Source organism: Epinephelus moara, chromosome 8 (assembly GCF_006386435.1).
Source record: "Epinephelus moara isolate mb chromosome 8, YSFRI_EMoa_1.0, whole genome shotgun sequence".
NCBI lineage: Eukaryota > Metazoa > Chordata > Actinopteri > Perciformes > Serranidae > Epinephelus > Epinephelus moara.
The window spans coordinates 13,588,445-13,613,384 of record NC_065513.1 but is presented as its reverse complement, the minus strand read 5'-3'; the positions used below and the strand labels follow the sequence as shown (position 1 = coordinate 13,613,384).

The 24,940-nt window shown below is 41.4% G+C and overlaps 3 protein-coding genes across 4 annotated transcripts; 1 reads left to right on the top strand and 2 right to left on the bottom strand.

Moving 5' to 3' along the window:
- The first annotated feature begins 1,565 nt into the window (after positions 1–1,565).
- adamts13 (ADAM metallopeptidase with thrombospondin type 1 motif, 13) lies at positions 1,566–16,659 on the top strand. Of its 2 annotated transcripts, none has more exons than XM_050050438.1 (29): positions 1,566–1,752; positions 2,061–2,124; positions 2,339–2,472; positions 5,326–5,409; positions 5,638–5,762; positions 5,862–6,008; positions 7,064–7,198; positions 7,490–7,640; positions 7,739–7,843; positions 7,965–8,116; positions 8,252–8,315; positions 8,635–8,761; positions 8,852–9,000; positions 9,101–9,221; positions 10,214–10,294; positions 10,388–10,569; positions 10,736–10,892; positions 11,265–11,394; positions 11,479–11,658; positions 11,787–11,985; positions 12,067–12,163; positions 12,248–12,377; positions 12,525–12,701; positions 12,798–13,002; positions 14,073–14,349; positions 14,432–14,575; positions 14,659–14,838; positions 15,796–15,971; positions 16,079–16,659. In XM_050050438.1, exons 1-29 carry the CDS (start codon positions 1,675–1,677, stop codon positions 16,232–16,234), a joined length of 4,107 nt encoding a protein of 1,368 aa, XP_049906395.1. In that variant the 5' UTR covers positions 1,566–1,674; the 3' UTR covers positions 16,235–16,659. The 2 variants fall into 2 exon arrangements, with proteins under 2 accessions (XP_049906395.1, XP_049906394.1); XM_050050437.1 differs by having other exon boundaries at positions 12,061–12,163.
- Positions 16,660–16,809: 150 nt separating this feature from the next.
- LOC126393968 (carnitine O-acetyltransferase-like) lies at positions 16,810–22,809 on the bottom strand. Its single transcript, XM_050050439.1, has 14 exons — positions 22,626–22,809; positions 20,722–20,991; positions 20,488–20,606; positions 19,871–19,924; positions 19,588–19,753; positions 19,284–19,458; positions 18,950–19,128; positions 18,758–18,858; positions 18,563–18,682; positions 18,354–18,476; positions 17,717–17,852; positions 17,568–17,630; positions 17,336–17,473; positions 16,810–17,231 (listed from the first exon to the last, which is right to left on the bottom strand). Exons 1-14 carry the CDS (start codon positions 22,650–22,652, stop codon positions 17,016–17,018), a joined length of 1,887 nt encoding a protein of 628 aa, XP_049906396.1. The 5' UTR covers positions 22,653–22,809; the 3' UTR covers positions 16,810–17,015.
- Positions 22,810–23,564: 755 nt separating this feature from the next.
- LOC126393969 (immediate early response gene 5-like protein) lies at positions 23,565–24,676 on the bottom strand. Its single transcript, XM_050050440.1, has one exon. The coding sequence runs from the start codon at positions 24,512–24,514 to the stop codon at positions 23,636–23,638; it is 879 nt and encodes a 292-aa protein (XP_049906397.1). The 5' UTR covers positions 24,515–24,676; the 3' UTR covers positions 23,565–23,635.
- Positions 24,677–24,940: the final 264 nt, after the last annotated feature.

Genomic DNA, 24,940 nt, shown 5'->3' with positions numbered 1-24,940 from the left:
AGCCGGAGCCACTCTACATAAATGCATGTCAGAATGAACCGCTGAGAGGTTGAGCTTCACAATACAAAATGCAGTAAGCCAAATGTCCATCCAAAAGGTTGTCCCAAGGATGGAAAGTACCATTTGGAAGGTTTGGAGGACATTATCAATTTTTTAAATAAAACATAGTTGCAAGAGAATGACGACAAAAATGTGGCTGCAACTATCTAACAGAACACTTCACTGCATGAGCAACTTCCTCCTTCTTCATCAACTGCAACCAAACAACATAACATTTCCCTGAGGCGTCATCTGTTGTGCCCACTTGAGTATCCCATATGGCTCAACATATATAATTTAGGATCATAAATATACAATCCCTACCCTCCTCTGAACAGACATGGGCATGAGGATCCAACAACACTTATTGTAGTCTGTTGTGCTCGGTAAATCCAGCAGGGCATAGAGGTTTTAGTGGAGCAGCGATGCTGGTGTAATGCCTTTGACACCCAGCTGTTAATTCAGACTGACAACAGGCAGATATCTGGCAGACTAATGGCAGATGGGGCTTGAATCCTAGCTTTATGGAGATAAACTATACCCCCTTAGGAAAGAAAGGGGAATGGAGAGGAGAACAAAGAGAGGACAAACACTTTTTAGTAACATGGTGAAACAACACTGGAGAGTTTATCTAAAAAGGTGGAATATTCTGGCTTTTTCTGGACATTTGTGTCATTATCACAGCAGGAGGAAATTGTTGCCCATTGAGCTCGCTGTGTTAGAGGTAGGACGCAATCTTTAGGGCCCAGTTTTACTGTATTTATATCATCAAAAGCAAAGAAAGAAGAAAAACATAATCACATATTTTAAATTACTTCCTTGCCAACAGATTATTAAAAATAAAAGAACAACTAATAGTTGAATCTAGAGAGAAAAATCCCTCATCTGGCCTAGTTTAAGTAGTACAGGAAAATAATTATAGCCATGACCCGGAGGATAAAGCTTGTCAGATTTAGCTGTACTGTTGTTGTTTTATTGTTTCCACTGTGAATCTCCTGCCTTCCAAATAAGCAATTTAGCATTAGATAAGGTTTTATGTCTGCTATGGACATAAGGGATGTTATGTTGTTACACTCTTGTGGGCCAGTGTGTGTGTGCTTCTTCCTCCCAGTTTCCTTCAGCCCTACCGCAGGATCATGTCTGCCCTCCAATGGCTACAACAGGCAACAACATGCAACATTACTTAAGATAATTGGGATTAATTCAGCAGTGATTGCAGCTGTGAAAGGCCTAAATATAAATATGGGTTGGAACCAAAGGTGGATTTTGGTTACTAAATAAAGCATGCAGCTGCCATCGCTGATTCTCTTTCATCATCAAAATGTTTCAAACACAAAAAGTCAGAAGGGACTGTGATAGTTTTCTTTGCTCGGTGACTAAAGGCAAGAAATGAGACAAATTAGTCATTGTACAAAAAAAAAACAACAACCAAGAAAAGCTGTCCTATTGGTCCCAAAGTTAGAAAAAAAAAAAAAGCAAATGACGTGTGTCACTCATCAACTTTGTCCCTACTGTTTACATAAACACATGTTACTCATACCCTGTTGGCTGGGCTCCGTCCTGCTGAAGAGGAGGATCACATATTGTCCTGGTGTTTAAGCAGAGCAGGTAGACGCACAGGAAGAGAGGGGAAACATGTTTTTTACGACTCTGCTCTGTCTGCTGTTACTGCGGCCTGGCTTCACCGCTCTAATGAGTTCTCCATTGGACGGGGTAGGTGGAAAGCTGCGGGTGAACAGGAGCACTGCGGTTAGTGATTCCGCTGCTCAGGACTTCTGCAAAGTACATTGAACTCTTCAACTTTAAACTGTTTATCATCCTGTGAAAACCCACGACCTGCCCAGAGTCATGACTGTATTTTACTGGATTTACATGGCAGTGACTTCAAAAAGAAGCAAAAGCTCTAAAATAGTTTTGAGTTTTTATTCAGTATTTGGGCTACAGATCTAAATTTGGTTGCACAGGTTTGAAGCTGCTCTGAAGGATCTAAAAATGGTGTTATTGTCTGTGTCCTCTTTAAGCTTTTTCATCACTCCCCCAGTCAAAGAGACATAGTTTCCGCTCCTGGCTCTTCTGATGCCTCAGGTATGTCTCTCTATGGGTTAACTGTAAAAACAGTTTGAAGACTAACAGATAATGTAAAGGGAACGATCTTCTCTCTGTGATGTTGTAAAGAAGTGTAATAGGTACAGTAAAACACCAGTTTATAGTATTTGTAAAACTAACTACAAAAACAGGTACAATACACATAAGCAGATCACTAGTACATGTCTATACAGTGTCTTCCTATTGTTCACAGTGAGTGAGCGGCAGCGACGCTCGGCTCTGATGCCTGATATCACACATCTGGAACTGCTGGTGGTGGTCGGGCCTGATGTGCAGCAGGTCCACAAACAGGATACAGAACGATACATCCTCACCAACCTCAATATTGTAAGTCTGAGCACAACAGTCTACGTTCCGTCGATTGCCATTTGTGTACCTTAAAACAATATCTGGAAAAATGTATTGAAATTTTTGCCCAAGCAACATACTTCACGTTACTTGTGTAAAAAAAAATGTACTTTGGGAAAAGTAAAAAGGAGGTCAATTAAAATGTACTTTAGGTAAATGTTAAAGTAAAAATATACATAGAGTACATTTAAAAATGTGATACAGGGTGTCTACAGTATTAGACACCTACATTAAAAGGTTTTCAAGATAATTTTAAACCAATTTTAAGGCTACTTTTGGGACAAATCATGTTTTTCTTATGAAAGCACTGCCGGTAAGTAGTAGTCTATATATGTGGTCCCTTGCAGAGGTATGTCTTATTTAGGAAAATGGTTATTATAATGAGTTTTTCTACATTTTGCCGATGGGTAAGTGCAAGTATAAAGTAAAATAACAGTATCGGATTCAGTGGAAGGTTTCAAGATCTGTAAAATCAGAAATGTGGACATACACACAGAAGAGCTTGACTTATTTTGACAAAAAGAAGTTAAAAGAAGGATAACTGAAATTAAATAAAATGTATGTGATAATTAAGACCTCACAAATTCAAATTTAAGAACATTTAATAACTTCTCAGGAATAATATTTATAAAATTTAAGACATTTTAAAACCTTCTAAGGTAACCTGAAGGCATCTGCTGATATAACTACTCAATTATAGAACATATTCAGGCTACAATCTAAAGGGAATAAGTTCATTACCCTATCCACATCACAACACAGAGCTCTTGTCTCCAAACCAACAATAATCCTTTTGTATAGAGGCCACTTTGCAGCCTGTGCAAACAAATGATTTTTAATTATACAACCACCTTTCTCAGTGATACCTTACTACAATTAAACAGAGCAGAGATAACACTTACACAGACAATTAAATAAGAATTATCTAAAATAAATACAAATTATTATTAGCAATATTTGGCTACTTAAGGTGCCACCACTTATAAACAGAGGAAAACATTACCAGAGCAGACAACCAGATAAAAACTCCACAGCAGCTCCAGCCACAAACACACACGATAGTAATTAGGGGTTGTAGAGTTTTCACAGTTGAGTATCAGTGTTGTAGCAGACTCACCTGTCTGGAAGTCATTTTGCGAGTCCCACTGCTGTCCTTTAAGTTTTTAAGTTGAAACTGTGACAGCAGAAAGGCCTCACACACCTCAGCGAAGGTAACATTTTAGCCTTTAGCATGTTAGCCAGACTTAGCGCGCACTCGTTGGTCACGTATCGCAGGTGTGCTTGATTTGGGTCAGTTAGCACGCTTGACGGGTGGAGGATTAAAACAGTGATTATTTAAAGTCGCAACCTTTGTTTTACCTGTGCCGAGGTACAGTAAAGCTAATGTAACGCTGGTTACTCGTGGCGTTAACTATAAGCTTGTAGCTACTGAATTATAAAGCTACTTCTGGGTCGTAACTTGGTCCACTTTAAAGTCCATCTCAACAGAGGGACAACCGAACACCGACAACGATCGTGACACATCACCTCATTATCATATCACTCTGCCAACCTTTAACCTTTACCATAATTACAGGCAAAGTATCCCATGTTAGGTAGTTCCCTATCTAAATTAAAGAACAGACCACAATATACTGTATGTAGACTAGATGTAGTCACCGTTAATTAGGCCTAAATCATGTAAAGTCTTTTAATAAACCCGAAATGGTCATTTACAATGTAAAACTTTAGAAAATTAAATCTCATTTTACTCTAATCTTAAACCACGTTAAAGTGATAATAATTATAGTATTGTTGTAAGCTGCTGTTCACAAACTACTTGGCCTTGCCCCGTTGTGACTGCACTTCCTCACATGAGGACATGCCATTTTGGGTTTACTTGACCTTAGACCTGTTGTTCTCTTCCGTGGACACTGTTATGTGCCATCTAGTGGTAGTAAGATCAAAATACACTATTCCATGTACAAACAAAATGGCAGCCATCTCTGCGAGGCCAGTCTGCAGCCTATCCTGACACAAAAGTGGACAAGGTCCAAACCTGATCACATTTTATGGTGAAATTGTCTCATTTTCGGATATTGGGACTTAATTATCATTGACAGTGTTTTTTTTTTTTTTTCGTTGTTTTTTTTTTTATATATATACTTATCGGGCCCTGCTTATCCCAAATAGCTGGGAGAAATTAAAAATGCAAAACAAACAAAAGTTTGGGTCTCAGGAGGATATGGTATTGTCAGTGGGTTCCATAATGGCCCCATTCCAATTGCCTACATGGGTGGGTTTACCCTTGGATTAGATTAGATTAGATTAGATTAGATCAAATTAGATTAGATTAGATTAGATTAGATTAGATCAAATTAGATTAGATTAGATTAGATTAGATCAAATTAGATTAGATTAGATTAGACTAGATTAGATACGCATTTTGGGCTCATACCCACTCTGTACCCAGGTAGCCGTAGCGTAACCTATGTGGGGCCCACGGGTAAACCCACCCATGTGGGCATGTGGCGTGGACAATCCCATATTCAGCCCATCTATTACCTACATGGGCCCCACATTCAAATGTTGGCTGGGATGTGACTTGTAACGTCTTAAACTTAAACCAACATTATTTACAGCACTTGAAGGCTGAAATAAAGAGTAGCCTAATGAATAAATAATTAATGTAAGTAAAATGTAACACAATTAGAGAGAAAAATCAGTCCACGTGTTGTATGTTCAAATGTTTACATAGCCAGACTTATAGGGTGCACTGCAATGCTATAGTCCCTTTACACTCTGCACATCCTGAAATATATTCATCTGACTTAAATTTCAATTTCCACCCAGGCCTCAGAGCTGTTGAGAGACATGGCCCTGGGAGCCAACATGAGGGTGCACCTGGTCCGCATGATCATCCTGACAGAGCCAGAGGTAAGTGGCCCCATGTTATAAGTTCAATGTAGAGTAAAGTTCATAAATGAGAAGATTTTAGAAGTAGTATATTAAAACAGTAATCTAAAAATCCTTTAGCTTTTGAGTAATTCAAACATTCACAGGCACTGAGCTAATGCTGTTTTCCACAGTGACTCTGAGTGTCAGCAATGGCGGACTAACCTACATATCAGTACCTTACTTTTGTTCCTGTGGTCACTCTTCTAGCCAGAAATCCAAATGTCTCCCAACATTACCTCCTCTCTCAGAAGTGTGTGTGACTGGGGCAGAAGGATAAACCCCCCAAACGATACAGACCCACTCCACGCTGATCTCCTCTTATACATAACAAGGTGTGCCACATGTAGCTGGCTGTATCGTAAACAGAAATTTTCCTAATATTTTATAACTGAACAAACCGTGTTTAACTATATGTCTACGATCACAAACAGATACGACCTGGAGTTGCCTGATGGGAACAAGCAGGTCAGGGGCGTAGCACAGCTGGGTGGGGCTTGCTCCAGTGACTGGAGCTGTGTGATCACAGAGGACACGGGCTTTGACCTGGGGATCACTATCACTCATGAGATTGGCCACAGGTAAAGCAGACACATGGACCAACAGTGAATCTACAATATCTGATTAAAGTTTACATTGCAGCTCATGAACCTTATTAGGTAACACTTTCTTTTACAGGGCTGCATTTTATGAATAATTTCCAAGTTTCCTGGAATTAACGATGTGATTTGGCACTAATTACATGGAAAGTAGAGACGGTGTTTAATTGGTGTGTCCTCAACGAATTAATTAAAATTAATCGCTGCTCTGAGTTCACAGTGAGGTAAACATGCAAAAATGTAATGTTTGACAACACGCAGCATACAATTAAACAGGGAGATTAAAGTGTGCAATAATAGATAATAAATATTTATTTGCTTGTATTTGTAAGGAGCTTTTTCTTTATGGGCATTCATTTTTTTCCCACATACTTAGCACCAAATGGTATGGCTCATTCTAGGAATTATTAAGAAATAACATTATCGTGCAACATAATCTATAGCTTGGTTAAAAGAATATGGTGAATCACTAAAGAACAGTAACAATACTGGGCCCTGATTAGCAGACAGTTTTTATGAAGCAAATCTTTTGAGTGGAGATTCTCAATAGAGCTGCAATGATTAATCGATTAGATGTCAACTATTAAATTGACCGCCAACTAATTTGATAATTGATTAATCTGTTTTTCAGGAAAAAAAAGTCAAATTTCTCTTATTCCAGCTTCTTAAATGTGAAAAAAAAAAAAAAATCATTCCTCTATGACAATAAGCTGTATGTTGTGGATAAAACAAGACATTTAAGGATGTCATCATGGGCTTTGGGAAACACTCATCGACATTTTTCAACATTTTCAAACATTTTAAAGACCAAATCTAATCAATTGATAGAGAAAATAACTGAAAGATTAACAATGAAAATAACTGTTAGTTGCAGCTATAATACTTAAGTTTTCATACATTCACTGCAAAATAGGGTGAAAACTTTGAATATTACCACTAACTTGTACATTAAGGTTTCTTAATGATGCATCTCAGTAAATACATCCACAAAATAAAATAAATTTAAAACATTTTATATTTAATTTCCTTTCACCCAGTTTTGGAATCAACCATGACGGAGTAGGGAACACCTGCAGCAGGAGTGGGTTCATGATGGCCTCTGACGGAGGCTACAACAGTGTGGATCTGACCTGGTCTCCCTGCAGCAGACAGCAGCTGCTCACATTCTTCAGGTGGGCCAACCTGTTCAGAGCAGCTGTGCATGAAAGTGCCTCTCATTTATCATGCAGACCTGGGACTGTTGAAAGGGCATTTCATCTATAAGTCATTAGTGTTTTCACTTCAGGTTGTTTTAACTGATTCCCCTCTCACATTTTAAGAAAGGTTGATGTAATAATTGGAAGATTTGAAATTGATTAAAACCTGATTGCATCTTAAGTGTATGAACTTAGTGAGTAGTTAAGGTACAAAACTGCTGTAGTCTGGACTTGATGATGAGACGTCACTTGTATTAATGTTCCCAGTGAAGGAAAAGCTGAATGTGTGAAGGACCTGCCTGCACTGGGAGGCTCCCTCCAAGACTGGAAGCCTGGTCTGTACTATGGAGTTGATGACCAGTGCCGTATAGCTTTTGGTAGCACTGCAAGAGCCTGCTCTTTCACCAATCCTGACCTGGTATGTTATAGCAGCTTGATGCCACCAGGTGGCATTTCACATCAAAAATATACCACATTTCTAGTCGTTTTTGCAATATTGGTCTCCTTTTCCATCAGCCAGCTTGTCGTGTCCTGTCCTGTCACATTAACCCTGATGATGACAGCTCCTGCAAACGTCTCCTGGTCCCACTGTTGGACGGGACAGAGTGTGCACCTAATCAGGTACTGCTGCATCATCAGTGAGGCCTTCTGGTGCAATCATTCCCCCATTGAATCATTGAGTGTTATCTACCACAAGAAGGCCCAAGCATGTTTGTTCATGAGGTGCATTCCTTTGTTCCAGTGGTGTCTGAAGGGGCGTTGTGTGTCATCAGATGAGCTCAGCTCGTCTGTGGTGGTGCACGGCTCCTGGTCCAGCTGGTCTGAGTTCTCGCCCTGCTCACGGAAATGTGGTGGGGGAATCACTCACCGCACGCGGAAATGCAATAACCCAAGGTAACGAATGGGATGAAAGTATCAGGCATAGTTAAATCCTGTGACTGTACTTTATGTAATTAGGCTGTTTCAAAGTGTACAACTTATATATGACTTGCTGAATGTGTGACCCTATGTGTCATGTCTGATTTTCAGACCTGCTTTTGGAGGGAATGACTGTGAGGGACCGGATATTGAAGCTGAACTTTGTCACCAGCAGGTAAGTTCTTACTGTTTGCAGTGGGCCTCCACAGTACAGTAGGTCAATACTATTTACTCAGAGGATCACTGTACCCACAATCGTCCCACTTTTCAATGATCTTTTGTCAGCAGTTTGCAGCCTGCACTCCTGTAACAAGCCTAAAAAAACAAAGGCATTGACAGGATAATTCAAAGAATTAGAGGCAAAGAAGTAATTTAAAAGTGAGACTATGAGCTTGAGGCAAAGTGAGGTATTCTCAAAATCAATTTTAGATCAAGAAAAATGTTCTGATTTTGGGGCTGAAGGTGCAATTTTCTGACCACACATGTTGTTGCAGCCATGTGAGAGCACCCAGCTGGATTTCATGGCAGAGCAGTGTTCCCAAACAGACCTCCACCCCCTTTACCTGCAACCACACACTGCTTCCTTCTACACCTGGATCCCTGCTATAGGCTTCGCACAAGGTGGGCCTAAAGATTTTTTTTCCATATATAAATGGTTAAAACCTTTTATCTCTAACATTTCCTTATGTGAACTCTTCTCATCGTAACCAGGGGACGAGCAGTGCAGATATATGTGCCAGTCGAGAGGAGAGAACTTCATAGTGAGCCGTGGCTCTCAGTTTGTGGACGGGACTCGCTGCGAGCCAGACAGCCCGCCTCCCTTTGGCTCCACAGCTGCTTGTCTCAGAGGGAAATGCCAGGTAAGGAAGAATGAGAAGATGACAAAGCAGATGCAATCTTAGTCTTTCACACTTTAGTTGTACTCTAACCTTTTTAAATGTGCTGTTTGTCTCTGGTCAGCTGTTTGGCTGTGATGGTGTGCTGCACTCTGGGAAAGTGATGGATGTATGCGGGGTGTGTGGTGGAGACGGATCATCCTGCAGTTTGATCTCTGACTCCTACAATGGTGGTCGGGCCAGAGGTAGCAAATTACAGTGTGTAGCTATTTAACACATTCAGTGACAGAAAATGACCTGACAATAATTTTGATGATTAATTACTCATTTAAATAAGACATTATTCAGATGAAATAAACATAACTAACTTTAACTTTTTTTTCATATTTTTTTTTAAAAACATTTTTCGAAACTGTCACTATATCCTGACAGTGATACATGAGACAGATGGTCTGTGAAAAAAATATGTTCTTCTGGCTCCTCCTAGTGCTCCTATTGGCCTAATTGCAAGAGCCTGAATGAAAATAACCAACCAGAGCCGAGGAGTCTCTAACACAGCTGTCAATCATGTCAATCACAGCTGCGACTGCGTTCAAACTGTCAAACTAGGCAGCGCTGATCAAATATTAATCAAGATTGTGTCATTGCATTGTCTTTGTCTCGCCTTAGATGTTTTCAGAAACATATTTTAGTGTACTGTTTAGCTGTAAAATGAGAACGTTTGTGACCCCGGCGGCCATGTTGGAAAAAGTTGAGACAAAACAAAGCACCACCCACTGGCCACATCACAAACTCTCTCATTTTACAACTCAACAGTCACTAAAATATGTTTCTGAAAACATTTGAGGTGAGAAATAGGCATTGCAGTAATAGAATATTGATTTATTTTTGATAAGCACTGCCTAGTTTGACAGTTTGACTGCAGGTCTGGAGAATGACTGACATGACTGACAGCTGCGTTAGGGGCTCCTCTGCTTTCATTGGTTGTTTTCTTTCAGATGCAATGGATATTTGGAACAAGAATGGAGGGGGAACATGATTTTTTTCCCACAGATTATCCGGCTTTTGTCCTACTTTCAGGATTTAGTGACAGTTTAAGCAAATGTGACAAAAGTTACTTTTCTAAAAGTAACCAACTGTAGCTTTAACTGCAAAAATAATCAATAGGTTCATTAGTAAGCAGCCCTAACTCCTATATTACCTTCCATGAGTTATGATTAAGTGCTTTCTGTTTCAGAGTACACCACCTTCCTCACTCTGCCAGTGAATGCCACACAGGTTCATATTGTCAACACGGCACCTCTGTTCACTCATATAGGTGAGTGTCATCACTTTACCAGAGATTTATGTTTTTTCCAAAATGGTTAACAGGATCTAAAACTCTAAAACTTTTTGGCATTTGTGTCCGCAGCTGTAATGTTTGGGGGTAGATACATTGTGTCCGGGATGGGAAGCATGGCACTGAATATGACCCATCCCTCCCTGCTGGATGATTATCGCTTAGACTACCGTCTCCACCTGACCTCTGACCTTTTGCCTGAGATGGAGGAGCTGCTGCTGCCAGGGCCGCTGTCAGAAGAGATAAACATACAGGTCAGGAGAGAAAAACTGTCATTTTTCTTTCTTCAACTTTTGAAAACTGAAAACTTTAGCAATTACGCATTACATCTTTATACAATGTTAAGAATAATCAAGTGCAGAAATCAAGTCGTAAAACTGTGCAACATCTGACATTTCTAATTATTTTTGCTTTTGTCAGGTCTATCGCAAATATGGAAAAGAATACGGAGAGAAAACGAATCCAAACATTAGCTACCAGTTCTATGTACCAACCAGAAACAGTGACTTGACGGGCATTACACCAAAAGGGAAATGGGCTTTCTTCACAACACCCTGCTCTGTCTCCTGTGGATCAGGTAAGAGCCTGTTAATCACTAACCATATCAAAAGGCACAAATAGAATACCCAGCATGTCATTATAAATTCACAGGCTGATTGCACATTTTAGCTTTAGCACTCTTGTTTTATGAGCAAGTGGGTTTTACAAATGAGATGAGGCATTTGTATAATAATGTGCAGCAATACTGACCTTTTAAAGAAGCTTTTATCCCATCCTTAATGTGTCTGTCTATTATGAGGGTACTGCAGTGTTGAATATGCCAAATTTATTTTGTCATTGTTCCGATCGCAGATGTTTTCATTAGTAAATGTCCACTGAAATGATTAACTGTGCATACATGCAGTTTTGTGGGGTGAACGGCCCTCCCTAAGCTACTTTCTTTCTACAGGTGTACAGAGGCACGTATCTATCTGTATAGATGAGGATACCAACAACCATTTGGAGGAACACAACTGTGAAACACCTCCTCCACCTGTACCGCTCCACACAAGCTGTCAGCTCTCACCCTGTCCCCCCAGGTTAAGTTTATACTGTTTTCCCCCTTTGGACTGATACACAGCTCAGCACAAATGGTTATACATGAATAATTTATTGTTTCACAGGTGGGATACAGGGGTGTTTGGGCCCTGCAGTGCCTCCTGTGGTGGAGGAGAGAGAGTGCGTCCTGTAAGATGTGTTCAGAAAGATGGAGCCAATGTAGTTAAGGTTCCTGATTCTGAATGCTCAGCTGACACAGCTCCGAATACTGTTGAAAAATGTAACCTGCAACACTGCCCTGCCAGGTATGCAGTATGCAGTTAGGTATTTATTGATTACCATGAGTGCATGGGTTAAATAAATTCCTATGACCACAGAATATGATGATATTTTTCACGAGTTTTTATTTGAAAACTAACTTATGTGTTCACAGATGGCATGTGTCAGAGCCAGGGGAGTGCTCAGCAGTGTGTGGGCCAGGGGAGGCAAAACAAGTTGTGTCATGCATCCGGCCAGAGAATGGTCAGGATGTTGAAGTGGATCAGAGCTTTTGTTCGTTGCAGATCAGACCACCTGATTCTGTGCCCTGTGTGACCGATGTTTGTCCCATTGGTTGGGAATCTAAGGGAGAGGTAAAGCAGAAAATAACTAAAATCTCACTCTTAATTCAAAATGTGAAGTGTGTCTAAACAGTCTTTCTTGACCAGGAACAGGCCCTGCTGAAGTCTGGGGTGTCGCCACGCTCCAGACAGGCTCCTGTATATGTCTGGAGTCCTGTTATCAGCCAGTGCTCAAAAACCTGCGGCAATGGTAAGTTAAGAAATATAATCGCTATCACTCAGAAACAGTAAGTCCTCGTAGAATAAGGTCAGTCAAACCCTGATGCTTGTGCAGGAACCCTGCAGGTGTGGTTCTCCTGCATGGACCACCAGACCAGACTGAGGATGACTGACGTCCACTGTGATGCTTCTACCAAACCTCTTCCTCAGTCTGAGAGCTGCAACACATCTCCCTGCCCCCCCGTGTGAGACATTATACTTAGCATGCATATAGCATACAGCATTGATGTATAGTACAATCTGATATTTGTCTTTAGCGTGAAATTTAAGGTGTGTTGTTTGAAATAAGGGTTTGAAAATTACAGCACCCAAATATTTTTTCCAACAACCAGGTGGCGCTCTAAGCAAGGAGTCTGCAGTGTAACTTGTGGAGGAGGGGTGGCCAACAGGGTGCTGTACTGTGCCAGAGAAACAGAAGGGGAGGAGGAGGTGGTGGAGGATTCAGAGTGCAGTGACTTTCCCAAACCCACAGCAGTGGTTTCATGTAACGACCACAGCTGCCCGGCAAGGTGAATCACAGACAAATACTCACACACGTCTGAAATTAATTCTTGCACAGGCAAAAAAAAAAAAAAAAGATTTAAAAACCTCTGTTATTCATCCAGGTGGAAAGTATTCAGCACATCGCCCTGCTCAGCATCCTGTGATTTGGGTGTAGCTCAGAGGACCGTGTCTTGTGTCCAGTTTGTCCAAGGCAAGGAGAGCTTGGTGCCGGAGGAGAGCTGCCGGGAAGCTGTCAAACCTGCCACCACAGTGCCCTGCCTGGTGCAGGTGTGCACCTTTAGGTGGGAGGTGAAACCATGGAGCCAGGTACATTTCACAGGAGACACATGGACTGGAATATGATGATCAGCTTGGACTGATTAATTGTTAAGTCTATTGACTGAAAGTGAATAGGCAACTACTTTGATAAGCTATTAATAATTTAAATCATCTCTCAAGCAGAAATATATGTCTGCTTCCAGCTTCTCAAATATGAGGCTTTACTGTTTCTACTGTGTTTATTATTATATTCAGACATTTTATACAGAAAATGATTGAGTCATCGAAGAAATTATTGTCAGATTCATAATCACTGAAAATAATCACTAGTTGCAGCCCACATAATAAGGCCAAAATAATAAAATGAGACACAATGAGTGGAAATGTGAAATAAATTATACTATAATATATTAGCTGTTATACCATTGGTAAAAATCTAAACATTATAACTGCAAACAGTACTTGAAGTAACACACTTGGGCTTTTTCTTGTTATTGAATTTACGTGATTTATTACTGTCTTCAATATTAAGCAATCATCCCATTTTAAAGCACCATGATGATGGTTTTGCATGTTTTTGGCCACTTCCTTCAAATTACATCTACTTTACAACACAGGTAGTCATTATACAAACCTGTTTACTGTGTTTTTGAAGTATAAATGTTATTGTTCCACCATCCCAGACATCAAGTAGTTTCCATTTATTAGCACAGTCTTGAAACTTGCTTGAGGTGTGTGATTCATCACAGTGAGCAAGTCCACAATCATTTTTTGTTGAGGTAATGCGGTGCAGACTTTCCGAACCAGTCTGCTCTTATTCATTACCATGCAGTGATAATGTAACACTGACAAAAAGTATTGAAGATTTTTACTGTATGGGAATAACTGATACCTATTGATGTCTGGAACTGGAGAAAAAGTAAAAAGTCTTATAATTATACATAGCTTCTTATTAAGGTGTTTAGTTTGCAGACACGGGGCTGTGGCCCTTTAAGAGCAGTTTCTTTCCTCAGAACTCCGCTCCTTATTCCGAGAAAAGCAACCCCATATTTACCTGTTACGCTTCTTTCTCTTCTGTCATGTGAGTCCTGTTTATTGTGTGTATCTTCCTTATCTAGTGTTCAGTGCCCTGCGGCTACGGGATCCAGTCTAGAGCTGTGTCCTGCATGGGCCCCTCTAAGCCGGACCCCCTCAGCCCTCTGCTTTGTATGCACATGCCTAAACCCATCACCATCCAGGGCTGCTACACGAGCAGCTGCGGAGACGTGCCACCCACCTCAGATGCTACTACTGCAGTGATGCCACAGCACCCACTGGACCATCCTTCTTTAAGTCCAACAGAGGCAGTCACCATCCCACAGGCCACTCCAACGACCACCCCAACCCCTAAACCCAGTTAGTACACATTGACTACCCATTCTCAGGAGGAGCTGAAGGCAGCTGCAGGATTATCATTACAGTGTGTGCTTCTCACCAGGTGCATGTGGGCAGCTACTCCTGGAGGAGTCTGGCGTGGTGGACTTAAAAGACGTGACTGGTCGTTGCATGGTATCCATAGGTCGACCCCTGGATGAGGTCATTAATATTAAAGTGGAATCTGGCTCCTTGAACTGCAGAAAGAGTAAGTTTTATCAGACACGTGTCCTATGTTGTGACTATGGCAGCTATACAAACATCTGTCACTGTGTGCGTGTGTTTCCACAGAGGAGTATGTTGCATTTTTCGACCGACTGGCATTTGTGAGGAAGTGCGAGCAGGTAGCAGGCAGTGAACTGACCACCAGAACCAACGTCTTGCTGGTGCGTCAAAACCTGCTCACCCCAGGGGCCGGGGTTGTGTTTACCTTCAGTTCGCAGAAAAACACGAAGAAGAGCCACCATCAGGGTAAGAGTGCTTGTGTGGTCAGCACACGCAGAGCTGGGGGGTGAGTTGAACGTTTGTTTTTTTTTAGTTTTCAGACCGCTAACACATCCTACATCTCAAAAGTTTGGATGAAAGACGGCTTTGCTTGCTTTTTGGAATGGATGCAAGTGTAGGTGAACTGAGCCCAATGTGTGAGCCTATTGCAACATAAAGATTCAAAACTGGATCTGGAGAGGTGTATGCAATATTGTGAACACTTGCACAGTCTAATGCAATCCAATACAAAACTCTGCAATAAATACAGTGAAGCTGAAAATATTGTCAAGTTTAAAATGTTCTTTCCTTGTCGTGACTGTCAGTAGAGCTGCAACAGTTAGTTGATTCATTAATTAATCGACTGACAGAACAAGAATCAATCAATCATTAAGTAATTTTTTTATGCAAAAATGGTATAAAACTTGTGTTTTCAACCTCTTAAATATGAATTTCCTGTGTTTTCTGCTTAATATCATGGAAAACTGAATACCTCTAGGTTATGGACTGACAAAACAAGACATTTAAAGGCATCATCTTGGATTTTTAGAAACTGAGATGAACATTTTTCACCATTTTCTGACATGTTTAGACCAAACGAATAATCAATTAACTGAGAAAATAACAGGCAGATTAAATGATTATGAAAATAATTGTTAGTGGCAACCCTAATTGTCAGAGTGGCATTGATTCAGCTACAATAGGTTATATTGTGTTAAATTGTGACGTTCTGTGCTTTTACTTTGTCACTTTCACCTATAAAGTTGGAGATGACAACATTTTAACACTTTAAACTGCCTATAAATTGACTTAAGTTGATTCAGCACCTGACCAGATTTGTACTAATCGCCTAATATGATACTAATTACCTGGTCGTTGCATTTGACCATACAGGTGTTAAGGATGTTTTGTTGGGATGAACCGTACCGTGTCTATGCTCCACAGATTGTGACATCCAGCTGTTTTCCCCAACTGGTGTTTTTGAGAATCCAACAACATCCAACACCAACCACACCTGTCGAGTCCTTATCAACGCCCCTCCCTCAGTCAAGATCAGAATCCAAGCGCTGCACATAGGATTAGTATTCAACTCCACCAACTCCCAGTCTACATACATCATGGTGCGGACCAGCTTTAACATGCATTGTTTCAGTATGCTGCACACTTAGGAAACAAAAGTGTGAGGGTAATGACTGCTGCACTGTTTTGTCTTGTGTTTCTTGTACAGATCCGGGACATGGATGTCTTAAAGACCAATGTGTTTAAAGGCCAGCAGCTGTTTCAGTGGCACTCCTCTGGAAATATGGCTGAGATTGAATTTCATGGACACTACCTGCATTCCAAAGGGAGCTTCCGAGCTGAATATGCCTTTATGCGTCTTTGATACCAAATATTCTGTATTTTCAGGAACTAACAAGTTTCACTATATTGAAATGTATGTTTTACATTTCTTTAGTTAAGGTCAAGTGTGTAGGATTCCACAGAGTCTGCCATGTTGTTTCTACAGTGGCCCAGAGCGGACAGACCAAACACTGGCTCTAGACAGGGCCATTTCATTTGTGTTTTCACATCAGCCACTGTTGTTCTCCCACACACTTGGCAAGTAAGTTTCAGTTAGTTGCAATCTGCAACCTCACCACTAGATGCCACTAAATCCTACACACTAGACATGAAATACTTATGTTTTTGTAACAGCCATAAACTTCTAGCCATTAACCTCTATTAAGCTAAATACTTTCTTCTGGTTTTCATTCCTATACGTTGATCATTTTTACCTGATATAAATAATAAATAAACCAAAGCACTCAATATCTTTAAGTCAAATGAGAAGTATCATTCTACACCAGGGACTAGAAAAGTATAAATAAAGAAAAATATGTACTATTACAGTAGGCAAATTTTGTTGTTTGATAGTTTATATATAACACAACATAATAAAATATAGAATTTCCATCATAAAGAATTGCTTCTCATCACATATGCTGTCACACATTGCACTTCCCACAATCCCTTGATAACAGGTTTCCCCCTCGGCTCCAGCACACTCAGTACATTGTGCGGTTATGTCAGTGTGGCGCTCTGCCACTGACTCCGGCACCGCTTCAGTTCCAGCTCCCGTACAGCCTGGCGGGACACTAACACCAACGCCAGGCTCCTGTGTGGGATCACTGCTTGGCTGTGGCTGTGTCTTCCAGGAGAGCTCTCATGTCCAACAGAGCATCCTCTACAGCCTGGGCAAACTTGGCAGCGTTGGTCTCGTCACAGCTGTTGAAGGCTGTGATGGCGATGTTGATGTGCTCGTCCATGGGATTGTAACACACTCCGTAGCCATCTGGCACCATTGGACCAAAGCACATCACACAGTCTGTCTTGGAGCCAACCTGGACATGGGGATGGCAGAAATGAGGGCAAGCAAACAAATATGACGGAAAAATAATCATTTGCTCAGCAATAATAGACTTGATTTTCTAAAATACAAATATACCTGGCTGGTGAGCAGATTATAATGGTTCGCCACAGCAAATGAGGTATCCATGAATATCTCAGGCATGGAGGTCAGGTCTTCAATACTCAGCATCCTTAGCCCGAGGAGGTGTCTATCTATGGCTTGTCCATGAATTGCCTAAAAAACAGAAAAGTTAAATGTGCAGAACTGAAATTAATCAGATGGTGTAAAGCAACTAAGATTTTTTATGTTGATCAACTCCAGCTCTTACATCATACGTGCTCTGCTTATGTGTCTCAACAGCTTTTTGCAGCAGCGCCAGCCTCTCTGTGTTCTGTTGGGAACATTTACTGCTCAGTCAGACAGCTTACATGCCTTAAATCATACATTTATTGTAAAACTCTAGTGGTTTAAAAGTACCTGTTTAGCTGGGTCTTGCATTGCCTCGACATATTTTAATGAGTCTGCAGTGGTTACATGGATTGCATCTGTTCGCCCATATTTGAACATACGCAACGATGCACTCTCATATGTGGAGCAGCAAATATTATACATCCTGGAATTCAAAAACAGCACACAGGATATATAATGTTATTATACACGATGTGGTTCAGTAGGTGACTTTTATAAAAAATTAAATTTTGTCATATTTGCTGAAACACTCACTACATCCTGACAGTAGTACATGAGACTGATAATCTGTGAAAAAAATCATATTCCTCTGCCTCCCCCTGTGGCTTCTAATGGGATTACAAGAATCCTTTGTGCCTGAATGAAAACAACCAATCAGAGTCAGGAGGGTTTTCTAACACATGTCAATCACTGCTAGTGCACACGCTGCACTGCCAACAACATTGTACAAGTCAAACACTGCCTTCTCTGCCATCAGAAGCACTACAAGAAGGTAAATAATTTTGTCACAAATTATGTCTCATACACTACTGTCAATAAACAGTGACTGTTTAAGCAAATATGAAAAAAAGTTATTTATTTGTCTAAAAGTTACTGTCTGTCCATCTCCAAAATCATTTTCAACTACAGAAAAGGGATTTCTTACCTGAAGTAGGCCAGTTGAAACGCCATTTGCACAAAAGCATCCGGACTCAACTTATGTTTCTTTGGCACCTTTTTTCCAAAATGTGAAAACATGAGCACCTTCACATCTAAGTCATGCACCATTCTGATTAAACAAAGAAAAAAGTGAGTTAAACAAAATGTCTGACATCAATGAGGAGCCAATAATCATAATAACTGCACTTTACATACATGTTCATATTTTGCTTTGCTTTCTCAATGTCTCTCTTGACTTCAGGTGTAATGTTAAATCGCAGTTTCAGAGGCATAGGCAGGGGAACCATGGGAGAGCGTACTATTTCATTTCTCTGCCTGTTGAGACAATATGACAGACTTAGTCCATTTGAAATGGGGACAACACTCATCCAAAATTGGGAGGAAACTTACATGTATTTAACAACAAAATCGATGAGAAACACAATGGGTGGACCCTCGGCCGGTGCGTGTTCATACACTAGTCCACATGTGCCATCTTCACCAACAATGAACTGAGGACAGTTGATAAGCACATTCAATTTCTTCACCACCACTGCAGTACTTAATCATTTTTTAATGTTAACTCATTTGTCTCAAACGGACCTGTATTGTCTTGTCAAACCAGCGATTGCCACTGTTCCAGCGAGCTCCTCCTCCATGCAGCATCTGTGCAGCCACACGGCTCTGGTACAGCTCGTCTGACACACGTGGCATCGGGGCATCCAGACAAACTGTGAAGATACTTTTCTGGATGGCACGGACTGACTCTTTATTTGTCTTATCTGAAGAGGAATATAACCGCCTTTAAGATCACATTTTTCCACAACAGATTTTCTTACAAATAGTCTAGATTCTTCAGCGAGATTGATTTTACATAGAGAATAAATCTCTTGATGATGAGCTTTTTCTTGCAAGCTTTTGTCTCTGCTGTGCTCACCCTTAATCAGATTGTTATAGGCTTTTCCCCAGGTGTTGCGGTGCTGTGATGTGAGGATGCCAATCGGCTCCTTGTTAGTCTGCAAAGATGAATTCCAGATCTTCTCCAACTGCATGTAAATCTGGTCTACTGTCAGCGGGGTGCCATCGCTGTGATACACATCCAAGACAAAGAACTGGAAAGAAAGGCCAGGTCAGGTTAAATCAGCCACAGATCCAGTATTGCACCAATGACAATGAGATTACAAAATCAGTTTCTATTGAAATGTCTAGAAGGAGAAGAACAGCAGTGCCATCTAGAGTACCTGGAAGTTGTGGACCACAGTGATATGAGTGACAGGTTTTTTCCCGATGGTGTGATTTACAACAGTATCTCTCTTGGGACCAGGGACGCGGCAGGAGGACAGGATCTGGTAGTACTGGTCCATGCACAACGGCTTCCCACTCAGGTACTCTATAGGCAGGGTATCACTATGACACAGCACGTCACGTTATACACTGGCAGTTTTGTAAACCAACTGAAAATCATGGTGTTCACGAGCTCTCTGTAAACAGTGTGATAATTGTATTAGTGTCGGGCAAACTCACGTGTCGATCATTTTTTTAAATTCCAAAACTCCTGCAATCAGTTTGGCAGCAAACCTGCACAGAAGACATCATTGTGTGTTATTGAGAAAAATATGATGATTCTATAGCTTGTTTTAATGTTCAAATGAGTGGTGAACAGACCACACAACATTGAGTTATCAGTAGTCAGCTCTGAATAGAGATATTTACAAGTATGACCTACTAGTGCCACTACCTACTGTACCTGGCACACTTGAAACTCACACTGGATTCACTGGAGTTTTCCTCTTTGGGGCCACTGTGCTCACTGCATATCCCATGGGTCACAGTAGTCAGAAACAGCTGAGCAATGCTATGAGCGCCCAAAGTGCTTTAAATAGCTAGCATGTGGAGGCAAGGTCGGCTTGAAACTCCTGTTTCAAATGAGCTTGTTTATACTGCACTTCAACACGATGTAAATCACTTTTGCAAACACCTTTATGAGTGTGCTTAGAACTAGACAAGTAAGGTTTTTAACTGATATTATGGGAACCCAAGGAATATATACAGCAACACATTAGAGGTACTGGTGCTTCTTTTTTGGGACCATTTGTTTCATAAGATAAACAGCTAAGTTACTGACGATCCCGGTTTCTCACCTCATCTGTCCTTGTCGATCTTGGAAATGCATGCGAGGCAGGACAACCCCTGGGCTGGTGTAGACCGCCACTGGCATACGGCAGTCTAGATAGGCTGACTGCATCCACCACTCTGACAGCTACACAATACAGTGGTCAGAAAGCAAGCTATATTATGCCTTTATACATTTTTCCATTGCTTGTACAGATTAAAGACTTAAAGCGAAATATTCAGCTAAACACACAGATATCTACCCAGTTGTCTGTCTTGCGTGCCCGTCGCTCCAGGCTTTTCTGCAACCTTTCTCCAACACCACCCTTGAGGAACTCATTCACCAGCTGTCGGGTGTGGTCCAGCTCTTCCTCGCTGACAATGGGCTCCAGAGCGGCCAGGTATCGCTCACATGTCTGCTTCAAGGGTGGCACAGGCAGCTTCGGTAAACCCTTCTGGTCCACCAGTGACCTCTCTGGGATCTGTGTCACTGGTCTGACCAGGCGACATGGCTTCACCATGCCAGGCCGCAGCTGGAAGACATGGTGTTAATAAGCACAACTCTCCTTTGCTGTTCATACAGTGAACAATAATGTCTAACACTAAGAAAGTGTCACAACTGTTCTTTTGTCAGCAAGGATGGATTACTGAATGGGCCTACCAGGCACAGACCCAGGGGCCCAAAGTGTAAGGACCCCCTCCTGACCTTCACCTGCAAAATGTGACTCAAATTGATAGGAACTGACCAGGACTCAAAATGACCACAAAGGGACATAAAAATGACCACAACGAGTTACAAAAGAACTACAGAAGAGGAAAACCACCACAAAGTGACACAAAGCAACCAAAAAAGGACACAAAATTAACTCAGAGAGACACAAAACCACAAAAAGATGTACAAGGACAACAAACAGATGCAAAATAACAACGACAAAAGAGACAAAACCACTACAAAGTCTGTGTGTCTCGCTCCTGTGTAGGAGAGGTAGGGTGTCCTTTTACATATCTGTGCCCAGGGGCCCATCATCTCATAACCTTGCCATGTTCTTCAGATATTTTAACTAACTACACTGGAATACTGTAGGCTCGCTACCTTTCTATGAAAGTCAAAGTGTGTAGTGATAATCTCACAAGTCAAACCAGGAGATTAATTGGATTTAAGAGCTGACTGATGCTGTCTCGTGAATCCAGGTGTCGACATCTTGTAAGTGTATGCAACTGAAGCCTCGAGTAAAACGAATGGGTTGATTAAGAACGTGATTTAGTGTTGTTAACAAGATTGTTAATTATTTGCAAAGCCATATCGTTTACAGTGTGGTGAGTAAAACTGTGAAAATTGACACCAAAACAACTGGGCAAGGCAGTCATACTATTTGTGTGGACGTGCTGGTCTCCACTCTGCCAGCTTATAAATAGAAGGTTGACACAGCTGAACCTTGGAAATGGTGGCTAAAATAAACACACATGAAAAGCAAGATGCGGCCCTCATGCTGACTGGTTGTTATCAATACTGAGTCGTTATCTGATACAGTGATGATAAGATTTAAAAATAAATGTGGGTGGAATCTCTTCAGATTAATCACAAAGTGGGAAAAGGAGTGATTGAATGAAAGTAGTGATACAAATCACTGACATTTATGGACAGATTGTTTTATTTGTGCCAGGCTTCTAGGATACACTGACGAACTTCCGGTAGACGCTTTCAAAATAAAACGCTATGACAGCTGTGTGTTGCTGCGTTGTTTTTATTAATTTATGCTACAACTGAGATTATAAGGAGAATGATAACAATGAGTGGGGACTCTATATCGAATAAAACTACTATGATAATGTTTCTTTTGGTGTCATTGCACGGCAGCATGCGCAGCAAATGTTAAGCTAACTGTTATGCTAACGGCAAAGCTAAGCTAATGTTATGCATAATGTCACACAGCGGGGCTGCTAAATGGCGCTCTAAATTAACACCGTTTCCTACCAGAGAGCACACCAGCAGCCTGCTGCGGTGAGACATAAGTTATATTTTAACTTATCATTGCCATATATTTGCTGCCCCGTACAGCGCCCCACCCCCTTCGCCCGTGCTGGTGCCGTACAAACAAACGTAACGTTGCTGCGTTTGTTATTACGCACTTAAAATACATGTAGACTGAAAAAGTAATGCACTCACCGCGGCCTTGACTAAAACGCCCAGCATGTTGTCAAACAGACGCGCTAAAGTATTTGGCTGTCCTGGGAATATAGATGGGAAACCCTCGGGCAGTCATGTCTCAAGGACAAGCACACCGTGTGTTCTCGGCTATCCGCCCCCCTCGGACCCGACGAGCAAAGACAACTGCGGGCTCTCCACTAACACTCTGTTTGCCCAGGTGGAGTTTGGTGCATGCGTGCCTGCTGCTGCTGCTGCTGCTGCTGCTGCAAAAGCATCTGACACAAAATATTTCAGCGATAACAAGCTGCCTCATTTCTGTATACTATTTAATCAATTAGAAGAAATAATAGATTCCAGCGATCCATACGAGCCATTAATAAACTATAATCTTTTCATTTTAGTTATGGCAGAGTCATGAATTATAGATATGATATCCCACTAGACTGGTGAAATGATAGAAGTGGAATAAATACAAGGTCACTATGAATCCCATATATGTAGGCTTATATCTATGATCATAAGCTATAATTCATCTGGAGCTGAAGCTGCGATTTAAAGCCAATACATCAGTGTTTTTAAATGATGTTAGTTTTATTGATTAACAAAAGCAGGCCCTGATATAAATAATACATTTACAGAATGATATTCTGCGTTGATCTGATGCATGAGGCTGTACAGATCTCCACTGACCACATGATGGAGCTCGTCCAACATCTTACCAGAGAAACAGCGTCAACTCATTTCTTCAGGAAACACAAACCAAAGACAGTCTCCAGCACCTTCAGACGAATACCCAGAAAATAAGGTTTAAATAAAAGGTACAGTTGATTTATACTGTGTGAAGAAATTATATGAATTGGCACGAGAAAAGTTGCTGTGCAAAAGTCATCCCAAATGGACATGATTGCTCTGTTTAATCACATTTCATCAACATTTTTCAATAACAGAGAGAGAGGATTGCAGTCGTGTCATGGTTTATTTGAAAGCAATAAAATAAAACGATACAAAGAAAAAAACAATCATACAAGTCAAAATGCTTCGATAGCTCTGGTCCAGCCGCTGCCTGTTAACAGTGTATGTTTTAAACAAATTGTCTGAGCGGCGAATATTTGCTCAATGTCCGTGTGCTGCCAACTCACAAACTCAGATAGTCCACCTGAACCCAACACTGAGATCAGGTTGGAGATGTTCGTGCTGTCCAATTGCTCCGAGTCTGAATGTAAATCATCATCAGTCCTCATCCTTTTACATGGCACCGGCCCAAAGTCTGGCAAATAAAACTCTGGATCAACAATATGATAACTTGTGTCCATCTTTCGCTTCTTAGCGTAGCACTGCGCGCCCTGCGGCTGTTTTGACTGCGCGCAACAGTCTGAGTGGAAGTATCCATTCGTGACAGTAGTCACCACATGCGTGTCCAAGTCCAGGACAGTCTTTTGGTTGGCTTGTGCGTTTGGGATAGGTAACTCCCAGGTGGATTTGTCTGCACAACTCCAACAGGCTTCCGAAACCATGAGGTCAGAGTCACTTGGTGAAACCATTGCGCAGGCAGATGCGTCTTGGTGCGCCACCTCTGCAGGCTGGCCGTTGGGCTGGTGCGCTCCGCAGTGCCAAGTGTCCGACTCAACCCCAGTAAAGTTGCAGTAGAAGTCATCGGCGAACTCCGTTAAGCTCCCAGTCAATTCAAAATATTCTTGCCTTTCACGGACCGCAGCTACATCCTCATACTGATGTATCCTCTGCGTTTGCGACAAGTTTTTGCTCATATAAAACTGCCTGGCGTTTCTCAGTACGTACGTTACCAGTAAGTTCTTGTGGAGCTTGATGCCTCCTCTCTGCGTCCTGGAGCTTTGGATTTTCCTCAAAGAAATGGAGATCAGATTCTGTGCGTCAAATGCACACTCCATCCTCAACCGGGCCACCCGTTCTTTGCTCTCAGTCTCTCAAATCGGTTGTTTCCTCAGAGAAGAAATATGTATGTCTTTAGTTGAGATTCCTACTCGATTCGTGTAGACTGTGTCCATAGCGCTCCATGTCTTCCCAGTAAGGGCATGGATTTGCAACTCTCATCTTTCCTTGCCACGCCCTCACGTAGACATTGTCCAATGGGAGGGAGGCGGTGCTTCTGTTATACGCAAATATCACTACTAGCCTCATTCAGAATGCACGTAGGAGCGGGCATGCTGCATTTCACTAAATGTGGTCAGAGCTTTTTAAATCTCAGTGCGGACAAAAATCATCACAATTATTAACCATGTAGAAAAGAAGAGAGCAGAGTAGAACAGAATAGAAAGAGATGAGTAGAACAGAATAGTGCAGAGCATATAGTTGGT